This window comes from Stegodyphus dumicola, chromosome X2 (assembly GCF_044657685.1).
Source record: "Stegodyphus dumicola isolate Sdum_Otavi_A_Nest chromosome X2, ASM4465768v1".
Taxonomy (NCBI): Eukaryota; Metazoa; Arthropoda; class Arachnida; order Araneae; family Eresidae; genus Stegodyphus; species Stegodyphus dumicola.
This window is the reverse complement of record NC_140781.1, coordinates 60,219,232-60,241,625: the sequence shown is the minus strand read 5'-3', so window position 1 is coordinate 60,241,625 and position 22,394 is coordinate 60,219,232. Positions and strand designations below refer to the sequence as shown.

The 22,394-nt window shown below is 32.4% G+C and overlaps 1 protein-coding gene across 3 annotated transcripts in view; it reads right to left on the bottom strand.

Annotated features, from left to right (window-relative positions):
• LOC118196402 (cytochrome b5 reductase 4) overlaps nucleotides 1-22,394 on the bottom strand; it is a 160,077-nt gene that overhangs the window by 50,922 nt on the left and 86,761 nt on the right. For all 3 annotated transcript variants that reach the window (XM_035367853.2, XM_035367854.2, XM_035367852.2), the window contains 2 exons: nucleotides 14,516-14,666; nucleotides 780-866 (listed from right to left, as the gene is read on the bottom strand). In XM_035367853.2, the coding sequence (XP_035223744.1) occupies nucleotides 780-866; nucleotides 14,516-14,666 (238 nt within the window). The remainder of the gene's footprint in view (nucleotides 1-779; nucleotides 867-14,515; nucleotides 14,667-22,394) is intronic.

The window sequence follows — 22,394 nt, the reverse complement described above, 5'->3', positions numbered from 1 at the left end:
AAGATGGGAGTTCATGGAATATTAAGAATTTTGGTAACCAGTTCAGCTATTCAAAATTACTTCCAAAACCCTTACCAATCCAGCCTCAAGAGGGATTTTTTTACTCAAAAATTTCATATGTATTTTTGTTTAATGAGACTAAATAATATTTCACAGTCTACTAGAATCTAGGCTTCCAGTGTTCAAGGGTGTTCCACAGTCTGTCATAATACCATGCATTTAATTAAATTCAATGTAAACATTGGATCCATACAAACAAGTTAAAATAGATTCAAGAAGTTCTGCCAATGCAAAGAAGGTGCTTCAGTTTTTCACCTTCTCTCAGCTTGAATATTTCAGCTAAAGTGCAGACTTAAAAGCAGAATATTTCAGCTAAAGTTGCTTCTATTTATGTAAATAAGGAAAGAACCTAAAAGTTTTAAATGTATACATTCTTTAAGTGATACATTTGTTCTAAAACAAAATTTAACACAAGACTACATTTCACAAATAAAAAAACTGAGCATTTTAACAAGCAAAAAAATCGGAATTTCAGCTATATCTGGACCACAATCACCCCCGCCGAAAGTTTTGTGCAGATTGTTACTGAAAAATCCAACAGCTTTCCTTGCAAGAGAAAATTTTAGGCTCCACTGCATCAGTTATATTTTAGGTTAAAAAAATAATATCTGTAGAAAATTTAGTCATGCATATATGTAAAAATATGCAAAAAAAAGATAATACATATATTAAATATGTGTATTTTATAACAGCTTTTAAATTAATAAAATCATAAATACTTTTCTTGTGTTAAGCTAAAAGTTTCAAGTTCCTTCCTCCACAAGATGTCTTGCTCTGTTTTGTTGAAAAATAATAATAAAAGTGTCCTGCAAATATGAAAGAAAACCTGAAGGAGTAATAAAAGGCAAAATATGTACAGCAAAGATTAGGTATCAAGAGATAAAAGTACACAGTTACATAACTGTAAATAAACATTTGTCTCAGTCTATTAAATAATAAATTTCAAACATTTGTCTCAGTCTCTTAAATAATAAATTTCATAATTTTTAAAACTTAGTAAGAGAAGATTTTAACATAGATAGCTGCTTGCAGCAGTGCATCTAAAAAACTATAGTTATCATAACTAACACATTTTAATCCTTTAATAATTATGAATTTATGCATGTGTTTGCACACTGTCATTAAACATGTGCTACGGGCGAGATTATGCTCAGTGTTAATGATGGTCTCATGCCTTGAGATAAAAAACAATAAAAATGTAATTTTACACTATGCATCACTGAAATGCTTTTATAAAGCTCTTCCTTAATCCTTCTCCATTCTGTATATGCAATCATAAGTATGTTTTTATTGCACATTATTTAACAAAATTATATATATATTTTTGAGATGTTCTATAAATAGCAGTTTTGGGAGATATGATCTTTCTTTATTTTATTGGTAATACAGTTTAATATCAATGTCCATGTATAAATACAATGAAATAAATGGTTTCTTAATAGCTTAGTTTTCAAATTATCTAAGATACACATAATAAATTCTGAATTAAAACTTAATGAGCTCATATAACACAATGCTGTAAGGCAGCAAGAGTTCAAAATGACATTTAAAAAAACCCTAATATTCTGAATGGATATACACAAGGCAAGTCAAAATGAATGCCTACATTTCATATGTGTACTATGAAAAACATAATAAATACAGGTAATCGTCATATAACATGGTAGATAGGTTCCTAGAAAATGTTGTGTTGTGTGAAACCATGTTGTATGAAACCCAGATCCAGTATAAAGAGGGAGGTTATATTCCGAAAACTTATTAAAAACAAATTTTTTTAATTATACATAAAAAACTTAATTTTTATTAAAAATATACATGTATGCACAACGCAAAACAAAAAATATTACATATTTTAATTTAACACAACTTTAGTTAAATAAATTTCTCCGTTGTCACTGCTCAATATAATCAACAGAGAACCTCCTTTTTTTTTTTTTTTTTTTTTTTTTGTGTGTGTGTGTGTGTGTGTGTGTGTGTGTGTAATGAGATCACTTTCAGAAATTGTTTCTTCATTTAAAATTCTGGCATTTTCTTCCCTCTTTAAAAAAATCTGTAATTTTACTTTGCTTACTAGTTCTTACCGGGTCATTTTAAATTTCTCGATATAGACCTAGATAGTTTTGCAGCTCCCTTTTGAATTTTTGGCTTATTTCAGTGGAAAGATCTGCACTCAAGAAAAATAACTTGAGATTTTCAGCTAAGCGTAGGCCTTTTTTTTTTTTTTTTAATTTCTTTAATGTTAAATTATTAATTTCACAATCATCATCAGTGGTAGGGTCCTCAGAATAGATTTGATTTACAGCTTCACATGCCATTTCTATCAAATCTTCGTCAATTTCTTCTTTCGCTAATAAATCTTGAACGTCGTGAATAGCCATGTTCACAAAACCTTCACCTCCGATTGATTTAGTAAGTTCTAATATGCCACCAATTTCATTTTCTAATGATTCACGCATGTTTCCTATTTCAACTGAAGAAGGCCATATCTTCTTCTATGATCCAATGGTTGGTTGGAGTAACGAAGTAGTGTTAGATGGTAGGAACAGCATTTTGGCATTGGAATGATTCAAATCTTGTGGGTGACATAGAGCATTATCTAATAGTAATAAGTGCCTTGAAGCTCAAATAACGTTCAGCGTCTCAGACAAAACAATTTAAAAACCAATCTTTAAATATATTCCCAGCTACCCAAGCTCTTGGATTTGCTTTCCAATATAACAGGTAAGGAGTTTTTATTTATGCTTTTAAGTACATGATAAAACTGTAAACTAACAAGGGTTTTGTCATAAGGTCCACAGTCCTACTGCACAAAAGTAGCGTTAAGACAATTTTTAGACACCTTAAATCAGGACGAAGTTTTTTCTTTTTTCGATATAAAGATTCTACTGGGCATTTTTTTTCCACCAAAGCCCAATTTTGTTGGCATCGAAAGCTTGAACTGCTGTGTATCCTTGTTCTATAATATTTTGTAATTTTTCAGGAAATGTCCTAGCAGCTTCATAATCAGCCGATGCAGATTCTCCTTGAATTTTTATGCTATGAACTGAAAAACGTTTTTTGAAATTTTCCAACCAACCTTTACTTACCAGAAAATCTGGGTTGACAGAGGGTTCTCCATGTTCTTTGAGGTGCTTGAAAATTTTCAGTGCTTTTTGTTTAATGATATTACCATCCAACAAAATTATTTTTTGGCAGCTATCGTCAATTCAAATGCTGAGTGCCTTTTCCATCTTCTGAATTATTGGTGCCCCCAGGGGCAAACTGCACGTTTTATGGATGTCGAAAATCTTGCAGCAACTGCATTTCTTATTTCTTTTTCATTTTTTTAATAGTCTGGGCTGTTTCTTCATTCCAATTAAAACTTTTTCCAATGAGAGGTGTCTTTTCTCCTTTTAAAAGACGGTCCACGATTTGTATCTGTACTTCTAAAGAAATGAATTTCCTCTTAAACGTTGCTTTTTATCTTTATTGGACATGTTTACTAAAACTTAATGTCTTAAAGACGAAAAAGTTAATCTTTAACAGACCGTGGCTTGATGCAGACTGCTGACCAGCAGAGTGAGACACTTTTGTTTTCAGGCCAAGGAGACAAGCATTCAAATTTTGGAAGCCAAATGTGCAGGTTGTGCATTTTACAGCACTTATTGTGACTTCATGATGTTCGCCTTCTGCGATAGTGAGGTTTCTTCATATTTATCTGGGGAAATTTGTTCATACTGGTCATCTGAGGAAATTGTATCGTTTGCAGTTGCTGCAACATCTGAAACCTGAAGATCTGCCACATCGATTAGCTTTCTGCAAGACACTTCTGACTCACATGGAGGATGACAAATTTTCAAAAATGTTAGTATTCAGTGATGAATTAACTTTTCACATTTCTGGGTTAATAAATAAGCATAATGTGAGTGTAAGAAATTTTGTCTGAAAATCTAATTTAATTGCCTATAGAGGGCATACATGCTTCATGATGCATGTTTTTGTGTTTGGGATCTGGCAAGGCAAGTAAGAAAATGCATGTTGGAACAGAATAAACTTTAAAGCTTGAAACCTTATATGTATATTCTTTTCCTTTTGATTATGCTCTATTTTGAATTTAAAATAGTATTTCTTGAACCATGATCACATGAAATCTTTAGATTTTATCATTTATAATATAACTCTGACACCCAATAGTTGCGCATGAACATTCTTTTTGAGATTTCAAAATGCATCATAGAAGTGGCCACTAACCCTAAATGATGACTCATGTGCAATGTTGAAAAGTTATTCCTTTGTAATGAACGGGACAGGACGATTTACATAAAGAAGCATACAGATTCAGAATGTTTATGACTGCTTGCTCTTCGAATATGAGTTAATAAATTAGGATTAAATCATTAAAGACTGCAACAGGTAAGCGAATAAAATGATTTTTCTTGTTATTATGGCAGAAGATATCGTTAAATTAAAAGCTGCTAGAAAAACTATGAAACAAGCTATTTCTAAAATAATAAATGTTTTAGAACCTGATATTAAAAAAGACACATCGGATAAAAATATCGTACAGGAAAATTTGTCTTTACTTACTTTTAAACAATCTGAGTTAAAAGAAATTATTGAAAAAATACTTGACTGTTTTAAAAATGAAAAGTCCAAACTAGAAAAGGAATGTAATATACATAAATTTATGCTTTCTTAGGGCTAAAAAGAAAATTTAAATTCTCAGATTATAAACACTGAAAACCAATCCACTGGTGATCCACTGGCCATTAAGATCGAACAAACCTAACATTTGCATACTTGCCAACCTATGACACTCAAAAATTAGGAGATCTTTTTTAAGAAATCAGGAGATTTTTCACAATGTTAAAAAGACTTTTTAAATGATAAAAATATAGTTTTTAATAATGAATTAACTTTAAATAGTAACTAATTCTTAAATGCAAGCAACACAAAAATACCTTGCATATAAAAAACATATTTATTACTTGCATCGTTTAAGAAAACAAAACAAAAACAAACAAAAAAAAAGACTCTTTAATCAGTTTTCGTACAAATGTTATAAACAGTGGCAGATTTTGCTTTCTTTAAGAAAGAAACTTCATAATTTTGTTCACAGCAATTGCCACGTAGGCCTGCTTTCGCTAATAAAAGTTTTTCTAATGTGTCATCACTAATATTAGATCTAAATTTAGTCCTCGGTTTCGCAACAACACTGAAAATCCTCTCAAACTCTGCATTACTACGGGAAACTGTCAAGATGGCCAACATAATTCTAGACAGTTCACTATATTTTAAAATTCCATCAGCACTTTTCAGTTTTCCAATTAAACTCCACTGGGTGTCAATCCTAGTTGATTTTATAACTTCATCCAAGTTTTCTAATTGTAAACTGCTGTTATGCAGCTGTTGGAACTGTTTCAATTTTTCCTTCCTTTTAGAACTCCTTTCAAGATAATAATAAATATCAACAATGTGTTCATCCACATTTATTGGTAAAGAAGCTGCCCCTTTTTCAGCTGCTAAATTTAAGAGGTGACAGGTGCACCTCATAATCTGTAAATTTCAATTTTCCTTTCTTAAGATGCCTGCAACACCAGCCTTAAAGCCTAGCAATACTGGTGCATTATCGGCACCAAGTACTAAGCAATTATCCAGAGGGACTGCATTTTCTTTTAAAGTTTTAATAATTAGCTGTGCTATATTAAAGCCAGTCAAATGTCCTTCTAAAGTGGGACAGAAAGTAAACTGCACTCAATTCCTGAAGACTCTGGATTAAAAAAAGAAATAACAATTGGATACAGTTTTGAATCGGTATTATTGCTTCCATCCGTAGAGAGGCAGAATGGAGCTGTTTTAATGCTCCATTCTGCCTCTCTCAATAACTGAAGATTTATTTTTCAAACCCATTTCTTTAATAATTGCACCTGTTTTGGTTCTTGCACTTGAGTATTTCTTAGCGATTTCACTATCGGGGAACATTTTTCTAAGCAGTGTTAAAGATGCAGCGTGATCCAATGCATTCAGTGGTAGGTTGAGCTCCAGTAAAAAGGCAGAGAACAGACATTCTGCATTAATAACGGTTTGGTCCTTTGTTTCCGAAGAAAAATTTAATTTTTCGTTTTTTTTTCAAAACAACTTATGCTGTCCTTGTGTTTTTGTGTACACACATGTTTGAGTAAAATCCCCCTTCCACCATGCGAAATCGAAAAATCGCAACGACAGGCGTTACACATCGCAAATTTATTACATTTCCTTGAGGAAATAATGGAAGGAAAATCAAGTGTGTACGATTTTTGAAACGTACACGAGCATTTCACCTTTCTCGCAGACATAACAAAAGATGATAATTTCTAAAACTATTTCTTGAAGGCACGTGTACTCACACAACTCAGGACAAAATGAACGAAATAACTAAAGAACATCCAAATAACAGCTTGCTTTGTCCTCATTGGCTAATATATGCCAGATGACTCGCAGTGGAGCTCGATGCCTATTGGAGAACTGGAGAACGATGTTTCTGGATACGTATATGCTCTCACTCACAAAGCAGAAGTTATTTGATTCACAAGGTTTTGTTTTAGATATAATCCAGAGAAAATTTAATTGCTTTCAGACATCCAAAATCAGTTTTTTTTTTTTTTTTTTTTTTTTTTTGTTCATATAACAAAGTATTAAGCCAAGTTCCAAAAAATCGTGAGAAATTTTAAGAATAAGAAAAAGTCGGGAGAAATATATTGTAAATCGGGTTGGCGGGAGAGCAGTCGAAAATCGGGAGTCTCCCGCCTAAATCAGGAGAGGTGGCAACTCTGCATTTGGTTACCTAAAATTCTGATACTGGATGATCCTAGTTTATTTTTGGATTGTTTTATTTTTCAAATGCTTTTGGTAACAATAATGAATTAACAAAGTTTACCTATCTTAAATCCTTACTCGCAGGACCTGCTTTAAGTGCAGTATCTGGTTTCTCACTATCTGATAAGAATTATGATGCTTCTTCAAAGTTTAATCAAACAAAGATTTGAACAATCAGATTTGGTTATATCTTTGTACATGAACAACTTCCTGAATCTCGAATCTGTTAGAAGTTCGTCCAATGTGAAAGCATCAAGAATACTTTACGATTCCTGAGAAATTAATATAAGAATTTAAAATTCTTTGAGTACTGTGTCGGAAGCTTATGGGAATCTTTTAGGACAGGTTATTTTAAAGCTTTTAGTGGATGATATGAATTAAGAATTTAATAGAAACCAAAACTCTAAACAACAGTAGAGCATAACAGAAGTTCTCAAATTCATTAGATTAGAAGTTGAGAGTTGGGAACCTTCTAATTTAGTAATAAATCAAAGAAAAGGAACACAAATTACGGTGGTAAGCAGAATAAAAATAATTACTTGAAAGGGGCAAGTGTTCCTACTGCTTCAACACTAGCCACAGTTACTAAGCCATACTGTTTCTATTGTAATCAAAATATACGTTACAGGAAAATGTAAGGAAGCAAATAACCACAAAAAAAAATTATATTAAAAAACCAGGGACGTAGTTACAGATGTTGAAACTGCTGATAAAGGTGTACATTTACAAACTTGCACTGTTTACGCTTCAGATGCAAATAATACTAGAAGTCAAATAGTAAAATCCTAAATAATGGTCAGACACAGAGATCATTTATTAGATCTAATTTAGATAAAGAACTAAAATTAAAGACTAAGGAAAGAAAGGTTATATATTTATTCCTTTCGGTATATCCAAGGTGGACTAATGGAATATAATGTTGTTCAAATTACCCTGAAAAGTATGCATCGCCCTAATGATTCAATCACAGTTGAAGATTTTGTTACAGACACTATTTCTGGAGCAATCATTAAAATTCCCTCAAAAAACACTTTGGTAATATTAAAATCAGAAATTTTAAAATTAATCCATAATGGTGAGGCAGCTGAAATAAAGTATGAAAGATGCAGCAGAGATAAAAGTCCATATCATGTTTGATGCATCTCTGAAGTTAATAGTGAGGCATTTTTGAATCATTGTTTGATGCCTGGTCCAAATTTGAATCCTTCTGTTTTGGACTTGATGCTGCGGTTCATACGACACAAACATGTTTCCAGCCAATACTGAAAAGGCCATTCGCCAGATCAGATTCTGAAATTGATAGAGATGTGTTACGGCCTTTTATACTTTGATAATAATGGCAATTCGAAACATTACAGAATGTCTCATGTTCCTTTCGGTGTATCATGTAGCCCTTTCATTCTGGTGTGCACTATAAAAAAACATAGAAGGAAAATAGCAGTAGAAAAACCAGATATTTTTTAGATGTTGAATAGTTCAATCTACTTAGATGATGTTTTCTATGGGGCAGATTCAGTGAAACAGGCTTTTAAGTAGAGTACTGGAGCCATTAGCATGTGCAAAGATTCCAGAATGAATTTGAGTCTGTCTAATACAAATTCAGAGGAACTCAAAAAAACTTTAGGATGATAATATAATAACTAAGTCAGAAAATGAATGAAATAATTCTATAAGGTATTTGTCCCAGCTTCTTAACGAGCCTTCGTGGTGTAGTGGTCTGCATGCTCAGCGCATAATTGAGAGGTCCGTGGTTCAATTCCCAGCAAAGCCATAGCATATTTTTCATCTTTCAGGCCTCGAATAACCTAATGTCTCTACAGTGTCACCCAAACTAAAAGGATGTTGGATGATAATTCTCCATCGAATGCGTTCCCTAAAAAGCCCAGTCGGCCTTTAAAAAGGGACTTAAGCGACCATGAAGGTCGCTAAGAGGTCCTTAGGTCCCTTTTCATGGTGTAGTGGTCTGCATGCTCAGCACGTAATTGAGGTGTCTGCGGTTTGATTCCTGGGGAAGGCATTGCATATATTTCATCTTCCTGGCATCGAAATAACCCAATGTCTCTACAACTCAGCCTAAAAGTGTTAGGGCTTAATTGGCATACGCATAGAGATGTAAACTCTTTGAACACAAATAACTTGTGCAAAACATAGCAGTTGTAAGAATACCACAAAAAGAGGTAACTGCTACTATTTTCGATCCAGTAGGTTTCCTGGCGCCATTTGTATTACGTGCAAAATTGAAAATAAAAAACTTTTGGCAGTTAGGTTTAGAATTTGACAAGGTTCCAACTGAATGTAAGCAGCTGTGATCCAAGTGATGTGGTGAAATTAAAAAGTTAAAGAAATTTGAAATTTCTCGTGAATATCTCAATGGCAAATTGAATTAAAATAAAGATACTGAACTGCATTTATTCTGCGTTGCATCTATTAAAAAGTATTGCTCAGTCAAGTATTTTAGATCGATTGAGGAACAGCAGGAAGTGTTTATTATGGCAAAATCTAGAAATACACCAATAAAACAAAAACTCACACTTCCAAGGCTAGAACTGTTAGAAGTTTTAACATTGGCAAGACTAGCTAAAACTTTTAAAGAACTATTTTCAATTCATGAAGAAAATACCAGCTTGTGGACTGACAGTATGGCAGTGATCACTGGATCCATAGTGCTCCTAAAGATTGGAAAATGTTTGTAAAAAAAATCACGTATTGGAAATATAATCATTAACTTACCCAAGTAACTGGAGACATGTTATGAAAAGCATAATCCAGCAGACATTTTATCTTGATGTTCAATCGAATATTTGTTGGCTTCAAAATTATGGCACTCCAGATCAGACTGGTTAGTTGAATCAGTGAGTGCTTGGCCTAGTAAATTTATTGCAACAATGGAGATTTCTGATGCTGAATTAGAGCAGAAAAAGTGTATAAATGATACCACAATACTACTTTCTTTTGCAGAAAAATCTTATCATCCAATGACTCTTTGAAAACATAGTAAATTAATTAGAGCTATTAGAGTTACTGCATGGATTGTTAGATTTATTCACAATTTGAAAAATAAAACTGACAAGAAAACAGGACCTTTGACTGCAGAATTGCATTTGACAAAAAAGTTCAAAATGAACATTTTCCTGGTGTAATTAATAGTTTAAAGTCCGGACAGCTGATTTTGAAAAACTCTAAATTTTATGAACTGAATCCTTTTCTAAGTGAGGAAGGAGTTTTGTTAGCAGGAGGAAGAATACAATAATGTTAGCAGGAGGAAGAATACATAAATCATCTTTTAAGTTTTCATGAACAGCATCCTAAAATTATTCCTTCAAAATCTCATTTTACAGATCTTCTGTAAATGAATGCACATGAATGAGTTCTTCATACAGACGTAGCTAATACTGTCATGTTCCTCCACGAAAAAAACTGGATAATTAGATCCCAACAAAATGTGAAATAGGTTATAAGCAACTGTTCTGTGTCAGCATTAAAACTCCCAACTAATGCAACAAGTCGTAGCACCATTACCTCCACCTAAAATTCAAAATGCAAATCTCTTTGATGTTATAAGATTGGATTATGCAGATACATTTTTCATTAAAAATAAAAATATGAAGTACTATATCCTATTATTTACCTGCACAGCGACTAGAGGCATTCATCTTCAACTAACAAAAGATCTCGCAACTAAATCTTTCCTACTTTCTTTCTGCCGATTTTTATCAAGACGGTCGTGCTCTTTAATATACTCAGAAAAATGCTCGTACATTCAAATTCAAGGCAGAGGACGCAGAGGTCAGAAAGATGTGGCGGGTATTAAATATACCGGTGTACAGAATTATTATGTTGCAAAGGGCATTCAGTGGAGGTACATCATTGAAAGATGAGCCAGATGGGGTAGATTTTATGAGAGACTTGTGCGACCTGCCCAAAACAATATAAGAAAAATTCTTGGTAGAACATCATAGACACCCAAAGAATTGGAAACTGTACTGTCTAAACTCATTTTCCGCTAGGACAGAAACTTTCTAATTTGCCTGCTGTCAAATATACTGATGAAGTGTGCAACACTAAAAAAATTCTCTCAAAAGCACCTCTATATCATGAAAAACTATTAAATAACATTTGGGAAATCTATAAAGATTATTTGCTGAATCTGAAATATGCAAATTGTGCAAACAATCACCGTGTAAAACAACATTTGAAAGTGAACGATTTCGTGATAATACATGATGAACACTTACCACATAACGTGGAGAAAGGTTCTGAAATCTTTTACTGATAGAGACAGATGAATTTGCAGTTGTGAAATAAAGACTGAGAAAAGGCATAACAAAGAGACCTGTGCAGTTACTGAATTAGTGCTAAAAACATTAATATTGTGTAATAGAATATTACTTACTGAATACATAATTTTAATACTGCTTAATGTTCCTATTCATATTTAATATTTAAAATATTGCATATTTAACATTTAAAGTTGAAATATATATATATATTAGAAAATTTTAAGATTAGAGAAATGTACAACTAAATTTAAAATTTAGTTCAATTTTGAAAATAAAAAAGGGGGGACAGGTTTCTGGTAATAATTCTTGTATTTTAGGTGTATTATTGAAATGTTACGGGTTTAATACTTGATTAAAATTCCTGATACTTGAACAGAAATGTTATGACAATAATCCTTGATAAATGAAAATTTGCTTGATAATCCCAAAATGTATGGTAAGTTTTTACATGTTCTTGATGTTTATGTGACATTTTCCCGATTACAAATACTTGAATTTATATTGAAATGTGTAATGATTCTTGAAAATTCTCGAAGATATTCATGTGTCGCTGGTAAAATTGATTGTTCTGAACTACAGTTCAGCTGGGCCTAATGTGTAAGAAATTTTGTCTGTAAAATCTAATTTAATTGCCTATAAGGGCACACATGTTTCATGACGCATGTTCTTTTGTTTGGGATCTGGCAATGCAAGTAAGGGAATGCATATTGGAACTGAATAAACCTCGAAGCTTGAAATCTGATTGTCTTTTGATTATGCTCCATTTTAAATTTTAAATTCACTGTTACGGTAACATTAACATGTTACCACCACAGTGGATTCGTCATGTATCCATTACAGATAATGCACTCTTGTCTTGGCCACCATGATCCCCAGTTCGCATGTCATGTCATTTTTCCTGTGGGGTTCATAAAAAATCATGTATATGTGCCTCCAAGTCCAATGACTATGACTGATTTGTCAAAGCCCATATCACAGCTGCTACCATCAGCATCTATACAGCCATGCTGCACAAAGTTTGGCAAGAATTACATTTCAGACTTGAATGTATGCCGTATAACAAAAGGACAGCATATCAAACATTTGTGAAGAGTACATTCAAAACTTGCTTACACTACCTTTGTGTGTATGCACATTTTTAGTGAATACATTATTACATTTCACATAGTGCACCTATGAAATTGGAGTATTCATTTTGACTTAACACTGTATTTGAAATTTACAGGTTGAAACAATATCAGTAAATACTCATAAGCAACAAGCATTTTCATTTCAGTTTATTAAATACAGATTTTACTTTTCTGGTATTTATTTAATAATAAAACAATCACTTAAATGTGAAAAATCTTAATGAAACTGAAAAACAAATCAGAATTTTATTTTAATTCATAATCAGACAAACTAGTGCATAATTAAAATAAACTGAAAATATTACATAAAGGTGTCAGGAAAATGTTTCATATTAACTATCGGATTTAAGATTTATCACTTATTTATGTCACTTTTTTTTTTCCTTCATTGCCAGACATTTAATTCCATTTTGCAAGTTTCTTTAAATAGCAACTGTGATTCTCTGCTTTAATCTCATTCTTGTATGAAGATGTATTGGTTCATCCAGAAAGATCTGTGTTGTTTCTACAGTAAATACAAATATAGCTGCAGAAAAAGTAAAAGTAACAAAATTTCATTGAATTTTATAACTTTAATCACTAACTTTTTGCAGGAAAAGTCTGTTTTAAAAAAAGTCACTTGGTTCATCCAGAACAAAGTTACTAAGCTGCTATTTGGTGGTCTTCACAAAAGTGAACTTCAGACCATTCAAAGAATTTCAAAGTGACATGACGGAAAGAAAATCTGAGAAGCAATGTCTGGTGAGTACGGGGGTTGAAACAAAACACCCAAACAGTTGTCTGATATTTATTCAAATGTGGGACCTGAACATTGCCACTATGAAAGTTAGTATCTTAATGATTGGTCAGTCCTATGTGCTTTGCTTTAATTTCTGCTAGAACTGCCATTTCAGAATTTTTTAAAAAATTTATTGCCTGATTTTGTTACAACTATTCCTTTGCAATCCAACCATACACAAGGCATGCCGTGCATTTTGAGGATACAGCTCCCTCTGGAAGCTACTAAATAACGTTTTCTTGACTCGGTCCATGAATTTTTCTCGTAACATTATTGTACAGGTATCTAGCAATTTATTGTAATATGCTATATAAAAAAAGAACTTCTTTATTTCTTTTCAGCAAAAAATCGCATGACAAAATTTAAGCAAGCATATTCTGCTACCTTAAAATGTAGGGTACCTATCCATCATAGCAGCTTATATATAGTCTTCTTCCAAATTATCACGTATTATGCTTTTCTGATGCTTTGCTTGCTGATAGTTCTTAAATTGTATAACATGGATTTTTAGTGATAGTTTTTTTAATAGGCCCTTGTTTACAAACGGCAGTCATCCAGAGCAAGCATCATTTTCAAAGATGAAATTTTTACATTTAAATTTCTCAAACAATCTTCGAAATGTGGCATCAAAAACAGTGCTTCTGCAATATACAGCACAAATTTTACACACAACCTCACTGGCATTTCTTCCTTTTTTGAAAAATACAATAGCAAAAAATATACTTTTGGGTGTTCCATTTTTAACACTTAACTAAAACAGAAATTATGCCATAACATGTTAGAATTAAGTAATGCAAAAAGAAAAGACAGTTATTAAACATTTATTTCAATCAAGGCAGCTGCTTTTAGCAGTAACAAATGAATTAGAAGAAACTGAACCTCGATTTGAAAAACCACAGATCTTTCTGTATGGTCCAACATAAAAATCTTGATCATTTTTTAAACACATGGCATTTTTTTAATTCATATATAATATTCAGCAAGTATGTAATCTATAAACATTAACAATAAAACAATTACACACAGGCAATGCATAAAAATAAGATTACAAGCATAGTTTTTAACTCCAATATAGATAAAAGATTAGTTGAAATAAATATGGCTTGGGTATTTAAAAAAAAATATTTTACTTTTAAAGGTGTAAATTTTCTTGAAATAAAATGTTATAAAGAAGAAAAATTGTCTCATGACTCAGTCATGATTGAGGCAAATTTGCTCTATGCAGGAGAAAGGCAAACTGTCCAGACTAGTAGAATGAAATGTTGTAGTTGCAGCTTTGCTCCATGTCAAAAAATCAGTTTCACTGTTATTTTACAGAATACATTATTTCAGCTTAAAATAACATAATCTCTATGTTAGATTTGGAAAAAATTTTATATTTCTCAGAAAATTATAACATGCTTCATTATTTGTTATATTAATCAAAAACTAACCTTTTCTTATCTTGCATAATGCTGACCCAATGAATTATTTTAATCATTGGGGTGATTCCAGTTCCAGCTGCAAGCATTACAATAGATTCTGAATTTTTAAGTAATTCTTCGGGAAAGTTTCCAGAATAATTGCTTAGCATCATATATCCCCCTATAAAATAAATATTCAAACGTTTGAAAAAAGTAAATTTAAGACAAGTAAAATAATTAAGTTTCAATCAAAACAGTCTGTAGCAATTTGTAGATAAAAAAATATAATTTCCTGACAAAATATGGGATTGGTTTTAGACTGAAGTATATCATGTCAGGGTTATCTGCCTTCTTGGTAGATTTCTAAATGGAAAGTGGCTCATTGTCACATGACACATGAGGAAAACAACAAAAATTCCCATGCTGCCAATCTAATCTCTGGAATTTAAACCTGTTGAATGACCAGGGTTCAGAGATTTTACTGCTCTATTACTTATTTGCCAGGCAATAAAAAAAATAAATAATAATAATAAAAAGATACAGGATAGAAACAGTACTATACAGGAAAAGTATATAAAGGTCTAAAATACATCAATATATATGTCTAAAAATATATCCAACCAGTAAAATGAAATGCATGTTTAATCTTTAGAAGTATTCTTAGTTTGAAATTTATAAGCAAACAAAACTACATTTCACATGTTCCCTAGAACAATGATCTCATAAAAAAAAGTTTGTAAAGTTAATGAACAATATGTTAGAAGCCTTAGGTCTGCAGCATGTTTTTTATTAAATTGCTAAGTCACAGTAAATTACCTTTTAACTAGTTTAATCTGATAATTAATTTTACTATGCAGCTTCCAAATTTTAAAAATTTGGTTTATACTAAGCTGAAAGAGTTATTTTAAATCTGGCTGTCATTTATATCTACTTTTAATGTCACAATCTCGTACCTTAATGATAAGCATTATTACAAGAATGCAGGTTCCTTTAAATAAAAAACAGAGACTTTTTTCAATTAGCCATCAATATTCTAACATTTTGTTTTCAAAACTTATTCAAAAATAAAAGGGTGGCTGTTGCCAATCAAGAGTCGCAAAATAAAATGAAAATGAGAGACCTCATTAACTGTAAATAATCAACTGAACCCAAAATATAAACATACTCCGAACTTGAGTTGTTTGAAGGCAATACAACTTTTAAAATAAAACACTTAAATCAAAGTTACAAATATAATTTATCAGAAACTTTCACAATATGTCCAGTTCTGGTGCACAAAGCTGGTAACTCATAAACATCATCAGAGAAAACTTCTGGTAACATCTCTTCAGTCTCTTTATTTGACAGGACCGCAGAAATAAATTTTTCTTCCTCTTAAGATATTTAATAAAATCTGCTAACCAGCATGAGCATTTCTTTTATGTTCTATCATAATGAGTCTCTCCATGGCTGAATGGATCAAATGCAAAAGGACACAGTTTCTAAAATCTTGAGTATCTTTGTGATGTAACGATTTTGTACTTAAAGGAGGACTTGTAAACATTAAGACAAGACTCATAATGATCTATATCAAAAAATCAGTTTCACTGTTATTTTACAGAATACGTTATTTCAGCTTATGCTAACCAGCATGAGCATTTCTTTTATGTTCTATCATTATGAGTCTCTCCATGGTTGAATGGATCAAAGGCAAAAGGACACAGTTTCTAAAATCTTGAGTATCTTTGCAAAGTACCGATTTTGTACTTAAAGGAGGACTTGTAAACATTCAATGATTTTAATTTTCTATTAGCACCCGGGGTTTCACAATTAAAGATGAATCTTTTTATCCAGGCAACCACTGAAACTAATCTGCCATAGCATGAAAAGTATCTGTAGTACCACTTCCTTCCATGACATTAATGGTCACTGTCTTTTAGCAAAGAATTACACCAGTTACATACAGAGGTCTGATTCAAAAAATAGATGGTCGAAGTATTTTAGTTTTACTTTTTTCTTTCAACATAGCTTTCAAATCATAAGTCGAATCCCTGGAAGGCTAACTAAATGGATTGCCTTTCAGCATGAAGAACCCTACCACCATCCAGATGTCACTAGCTGTTGGAAAGAGCAGCCTCTGGATGGGAAATCACCTGGATTAACTTAACTAGACACATTGGCAACATTCAGGTTTTGTAAGATTTCCAATTTCTTTCAGCCGATTGCTTACGAATACTGAACATACTTCTTCATATTCCATTCAAGCTGTAGTGGAATCTGCCCAGAGATTAAATCTTCATTCACTTCAATCAGGATAACTGAGTCACTCAACTACAGAAACACACATCTAAAGTTTTAACTAACTCCATGTTTTAAAATTTTTCCTTTTCCTAGAGGTTTCTCATCGAGTTTGTGACTGGTTGCATATTTTATTTTCTGCGTAGCATAATTTTTAATAAAATGCTCGGCAGGACAATGTGAATAATTTGAAATCAAAAAGATTGTGAAGGTAAACCTAATTCATTTTCGCATTCAGAGATGGAATGTCTTTTGGAGGCTCATACGGCTCAGTGTTCTGCTTTCACTAAAGCTTATAATAAATTAGAAAAACTGAATAATGAACATGAAGTAGATATTTCTGTGCTTGAAACTGAATTAAATGTTTCTATTTCAAATGATGAATGAACATTTGGAACAAACTCACTGGATATTTTTGCACTTTTAGCAGAAAGTGATTTTGAAATGATATTGTTGAAGATTTTCACAAAATGGGTTTTAAGAATTAAATCAAAAGCTCAGCAAATTAATAGCGAAAAGGGGGGAAAAGAGATATGAATAGTGTTACTTCTATTCATTTAGACAATAATCTTGCTGATACTGTTGGCAATTTGAGCGGTAAAATTTCAAACGGGCAGAAATTGAAACTACTTAGTTTCATTTAGAGTTGCAATTTTGCAGCCAATTTGAAAAAATACACAAAGATTCATGTATCACTGATTCAGACAAATTTCAATATTTATTACAAACTACAGCTGAAAGTTCTTGGTTCATTAAAAGTTTCCCTCTGATAGGAGAAAATTACCCAAAAGCTGTGGAGAGCTTGAAATTTTGTTTTCCTTGAGATGATTTATTGCTATACGTATTTATTAGACAGCAGTTAAACCCAGTTTAGTAAAATGCCTTGTCATATAATTATTCTCGTGATTTATGCACACTTTATGATGCACGACTCAGATGTGAGATCTTGAATTTCTAGGCATTACCAGACACACTGCTGCTTTACTTGTTTGAATCGTGCATGCAGGAAGACTTTCTTAGAGCTTGGCAAAGAAGCCCAAATACTGACCAAGGCAGTGATCTGAAAGATTGAATTGATAATTTAGTAAAATTCTTGAAATCTTGAAATGAAAGTTCAGGTGGTAAAGGGTGGGTAAATTTAGCTATGGCTAAATTAAACTTGGAGATGAAATTTCAATTAAAGAAAAAAAATTTTGAAAAACGTACAAAAAATTCCATATGATTGCTGGACAATTTAGCACAAATTTATTCAAAGAAGGTCTGTATTTTTTTGCAACAGCAAATATGATTGAAATGTTTCAGAGTGCAAATGACATTAGTAAAACAAAAGAATTTGAAGGAAAAAGGATGCTGCTTCAAATGTTTTAAAGTAGAGTATCATTCAAATAAGTGTCAAAATTTTTTGATATACTTTTCATAACAAGAATCACAATCTAATGATGTATCTTTAACTGCTTATTAGTAAAACAGCAGTAGTAAAATCTATATCCGATAAAGCAAATAAATCATATGGAAACAATTAGTCTAGCTAGCTTTTCTAGTTCACCTAAAGTTTTGTTGCAGACATTAAAGATAAATTTGATTGGGAAAATTTCTTCTTTATGCTTTAGGGCATTATTTGAATCTGGATTCCAAGATCATATATCAAAAAGGAAACTGCCTCTACTTTAGGTTTAAAACCTTTTCATCAGCAAATATTATCTCAGTTACTCTTCAGAGGAGCTACAATTGGTGAAAAAAAAACCACATAATGTATATAAAATTGAACTATGTAGTTTAGACGTTAAATTTTTCTGCAGTTTTGATGTTCTTGACCAAGACAACATGTGATACTATTCTATCAGCAAGAAATGGACCTTAGGTAGAGGAAATCTACGGACATTGAAATCACTGACATCAACTGATGTCAACTGACCGACTGATATTCTAATTGGCGCTGGCATGGTGGAAAGGCTCTTTATGAAAAGAGGAATTTCATCTTGCAGACTAATTACTATAGAAACGTGAAAATCAGTGAAAAAGGGCATGATAAAACGGCTCTAAGGCTGTTGGGTGACCATCTTCCTATTTCAACCAACCAAGATATAGCTTTGAAACAGTTGGTGACTACAATTAAAAAACTTCAGTTAGAGAATTTGGTTCCAGTAAATAACAAGGTTTTCAAGGAATGGCTTTCACTATGAATCACTGAAGAAGTACTGGACAAGGTTGTCTCTCATGAACATTACCTATTACAAAGCAACAGGGGACCATTCGAGTACATTCAATTTTCATGCACCGGCCAGACGGATTAACTCTCCCTCTTTAAATTACTTTTTAGAATCTGGACCTAATTTGACAGAATTGATTTTGTCTTCTTTTGAGATTCAGGAAACATGATTAGGCATTATTGCTGATATTGAAAAGGCTATTCAGCAAATTAGTGCGAGACCTGAAGATCAAGATCACCTTTGTTTTTTGTGGTAGAGTTATGATACAATTACGTTGAAGATTACGCATCATAAAAGAGTGCTATTTGCTGTAAAAGTAACCCTTTTCTATTAGAAGGTATGCTTCGTGATCATCCATAGAAATATCCAAAAAATCACAAATACAACAAGCAGATTATTAACAAACTTTCTAAGAGACTTTTGGATAATCTGGTAACTAGTTTGAATATGGAATGTGAAACCCAACCTTTTACTGATGATGTCAATTATATAATGGCAGACAAGAAATTTCATTTGAGAGGATGGCAATATACAGGAGACCCAGATCCAGATCAATTTTTATCCATCTAAGGACTAGTGTGGAATCATAAAGATTATGTGCTTAAAGTGCACTTGGATTGGTGAGAAAATTATAATTTTGAAACTATATCAAAAAGATATATTCTTTCAGTCACACATAAAGTGTTCGACTCCACAGGCTTCCTGAGTCCTGTTTTACTATTACCAAAACTGTTGCTGCAAGAAATTTAAAAATCTGGAATCACAAGGAATACTAAAATCAAAGATGAAACTAAGGAGGAGTTTCTGGAAAGGTTTTTGAAACTTTATTAGCTAAAGTAGGTAGCCATCAAACCTTGTCTTTCAGTAGACTGAAGCTGTATCAATGGTATTAGTATCCGTACTTTTTGCAATGCCATTAACTAAGCACATGTCACAGCTGTATTTGATCAAGCAGAGTTATGACGCTGTTCACATCTAACTTCTAGATGCAAATTGAAGGGTGGCTCCAGCGAAACCTTTTACCTTTCCTCATACAGAATGACTTGCAGCAATGGTCAGAATCGAATGTATAAGGTAGTAATAGAAAATCTCCAATGGGATAATGTTAAACAATACTCCTGGACTGACTCAACCATGGTTTCAAGTAGGATTCAGAAAAATTACACTTGGACAATTTTCGTGAGAACCCTGTAAAAAAATAAGGAAATTGGAAAATTCTGGAGTTCTGAATCCAGCCAATCCTCCCTCAAGAAGTTGCTCAGCAAATCATCTGTCACAAAGTAAATGGTGGGAGGGACCCACTTGGCTCAAGCAGAGTGAAAATGATTGGCTTGTTGCCAAACGTGGAATGAAGATGCAATGTCACAAGATAGAAAAAGGGTCATTTTGAATCTGATAAGTCAATCAGTTGCCTGCTCTTTGAATCAATAGCTATTTGTGAAGTATGTAATACGACTTCCACATACTGAATGGAAACGGTAATATTATTATTTTTTTAACTATCATAAATTGATACGATGGTAGCTTGGGTCAAAAGATGTATTTTTAATTGATGAAATCTGAAATCTTTACATATAACTGTGAAATTACAATGTCAAGATTTCCAAGAAGCTAAGAAGCAAGTTGTGAAAGTCATTAAACATGAAGGTTTTACAGCAAACAATAGTAAGAAATCGAGCTTAATAATATTGAAAACAAGGGGTTTCTCAGCCTGAGAACAAACATCATTTTCAGGAAGGATTCTTTAGATTTTCGAAATCCTGCAATTTTGCCTCCAGATCACGAAGCTGTTAAACAATTGTTAATACTGAACATTATAAAAATCATCTCACTGGCTTCTAGATTTTGTTCAGTCACCAAAAATGGCCCTTCATAAGGAGGTTCAAGTGACTTTTTTAACTCTGTCTACTCTCAGAAATATGAGAGCATATTTAAGTCCTTATAATGAAAAATTTGTGAATTTTTATGATGTGATGATATTATGAATTCCATTTGTTTTTTAAGATCACTTACAAATGCTTCTGGTGTTATATGAATAGAATTTCCTGTGAAGAACTCATCAGGTAGTTTTAAAGGTTCTTCATAAATCTTTCTGCTATTGTACAATTTGTATCTTGTATTGCAGATCGCAATCTTAAGAGGGCAGTAAGTTTTAGTCCAGGTTAGGTAGTTATGGGCCTGGACTGCACTGAGTGACCTTATGAAGTCATTCTATTTTGCCAGTGCACTGTGGATGGTAGGTAAGCTGTTGTATGATTAAGCTTGAAACCAGAGTCTCGTCATGTTCTCAAATATTTCAGACTAATATTGCGCTTCAATATCTCTTACTATTTTACAGGATGTTTAAAATTTTGAAACCTAATTGTTGTAGAAAGCTTTTGTGATGGTTTCTGCCTGTATGTTATTTAACACATTGAGCACCTTGCATATTTCTTAGGCAATCCCTTCAGGCCACACGCGCCGCTTAAAAGTGCTGGTATTGTAGGGCCAGGAGTAATGGCCAGAAAAAAAGACTAAGAGAGTTGTCACATTTTGTAATGGCCGTAATGGAGAACCGTTTTTACGTTTACTGTGTTTCAATGAAATCCATTAGTCATGTAATGAATCAAATTAAGTAAATTGTAAATAAATTTTCTGTAATTCCATAAAACAATGTAAATTTTATAGTTATATATCATGTTACACGCTGCCAGCCAGCGGCGGTCGACAGGGCTTAAACGGAAAGTCTAGTGTCAGCCACAGATGGCTGACATGATACTCAACATGCTAACATATATACTTAACACAATTTATACATATATCTATGCAAGTCAAGCAATAAACATTTTCTATTTGATGGGGTTAATGGCCCTATTATGTCAATATGGAGTCCTTATAATCTTTCAGTAGGTTCCTGATATTTTTCAAAAACTGATTTTGTGCGGCAAGAAACTTTGTTCTGAAGGATATGCACACTCAAGCCCATTGTTGTGTCTTTTTTATGTTCAGCCAAATGAATTTTGAAGTTATAAACTTTACTGATGATTTTATTCCTGGGTGTGAAAATAAATTAATGGAAATATTAATATTTAAATATGATTAGAATTTTTAATATGTTTGTGCTTCTACAAACTAACGATCAATATATTTGTATTCCTACACTTAGTTCGAAAAATTATTCAGAAACCAAAAAGACAACTGTTGCCAGTGTGGTGTAAAAAAATAAATGGAAAATTAATTTAAATGTAGATAATCAATTGATCCCAAGGTATAAACACATTTAACACTTACAGTTACAACAGCAAAAATACAACACTGTGAAGCATAATAGAATAAAATTTATTGTAAATGCAAACAGAATGCACATGCTTCTGCTCAGTAGTAACCTCTAAACAGTTGTAAGAGCCATATAAAGATACTGAGAAGCCTGCCAAGTAATGCAA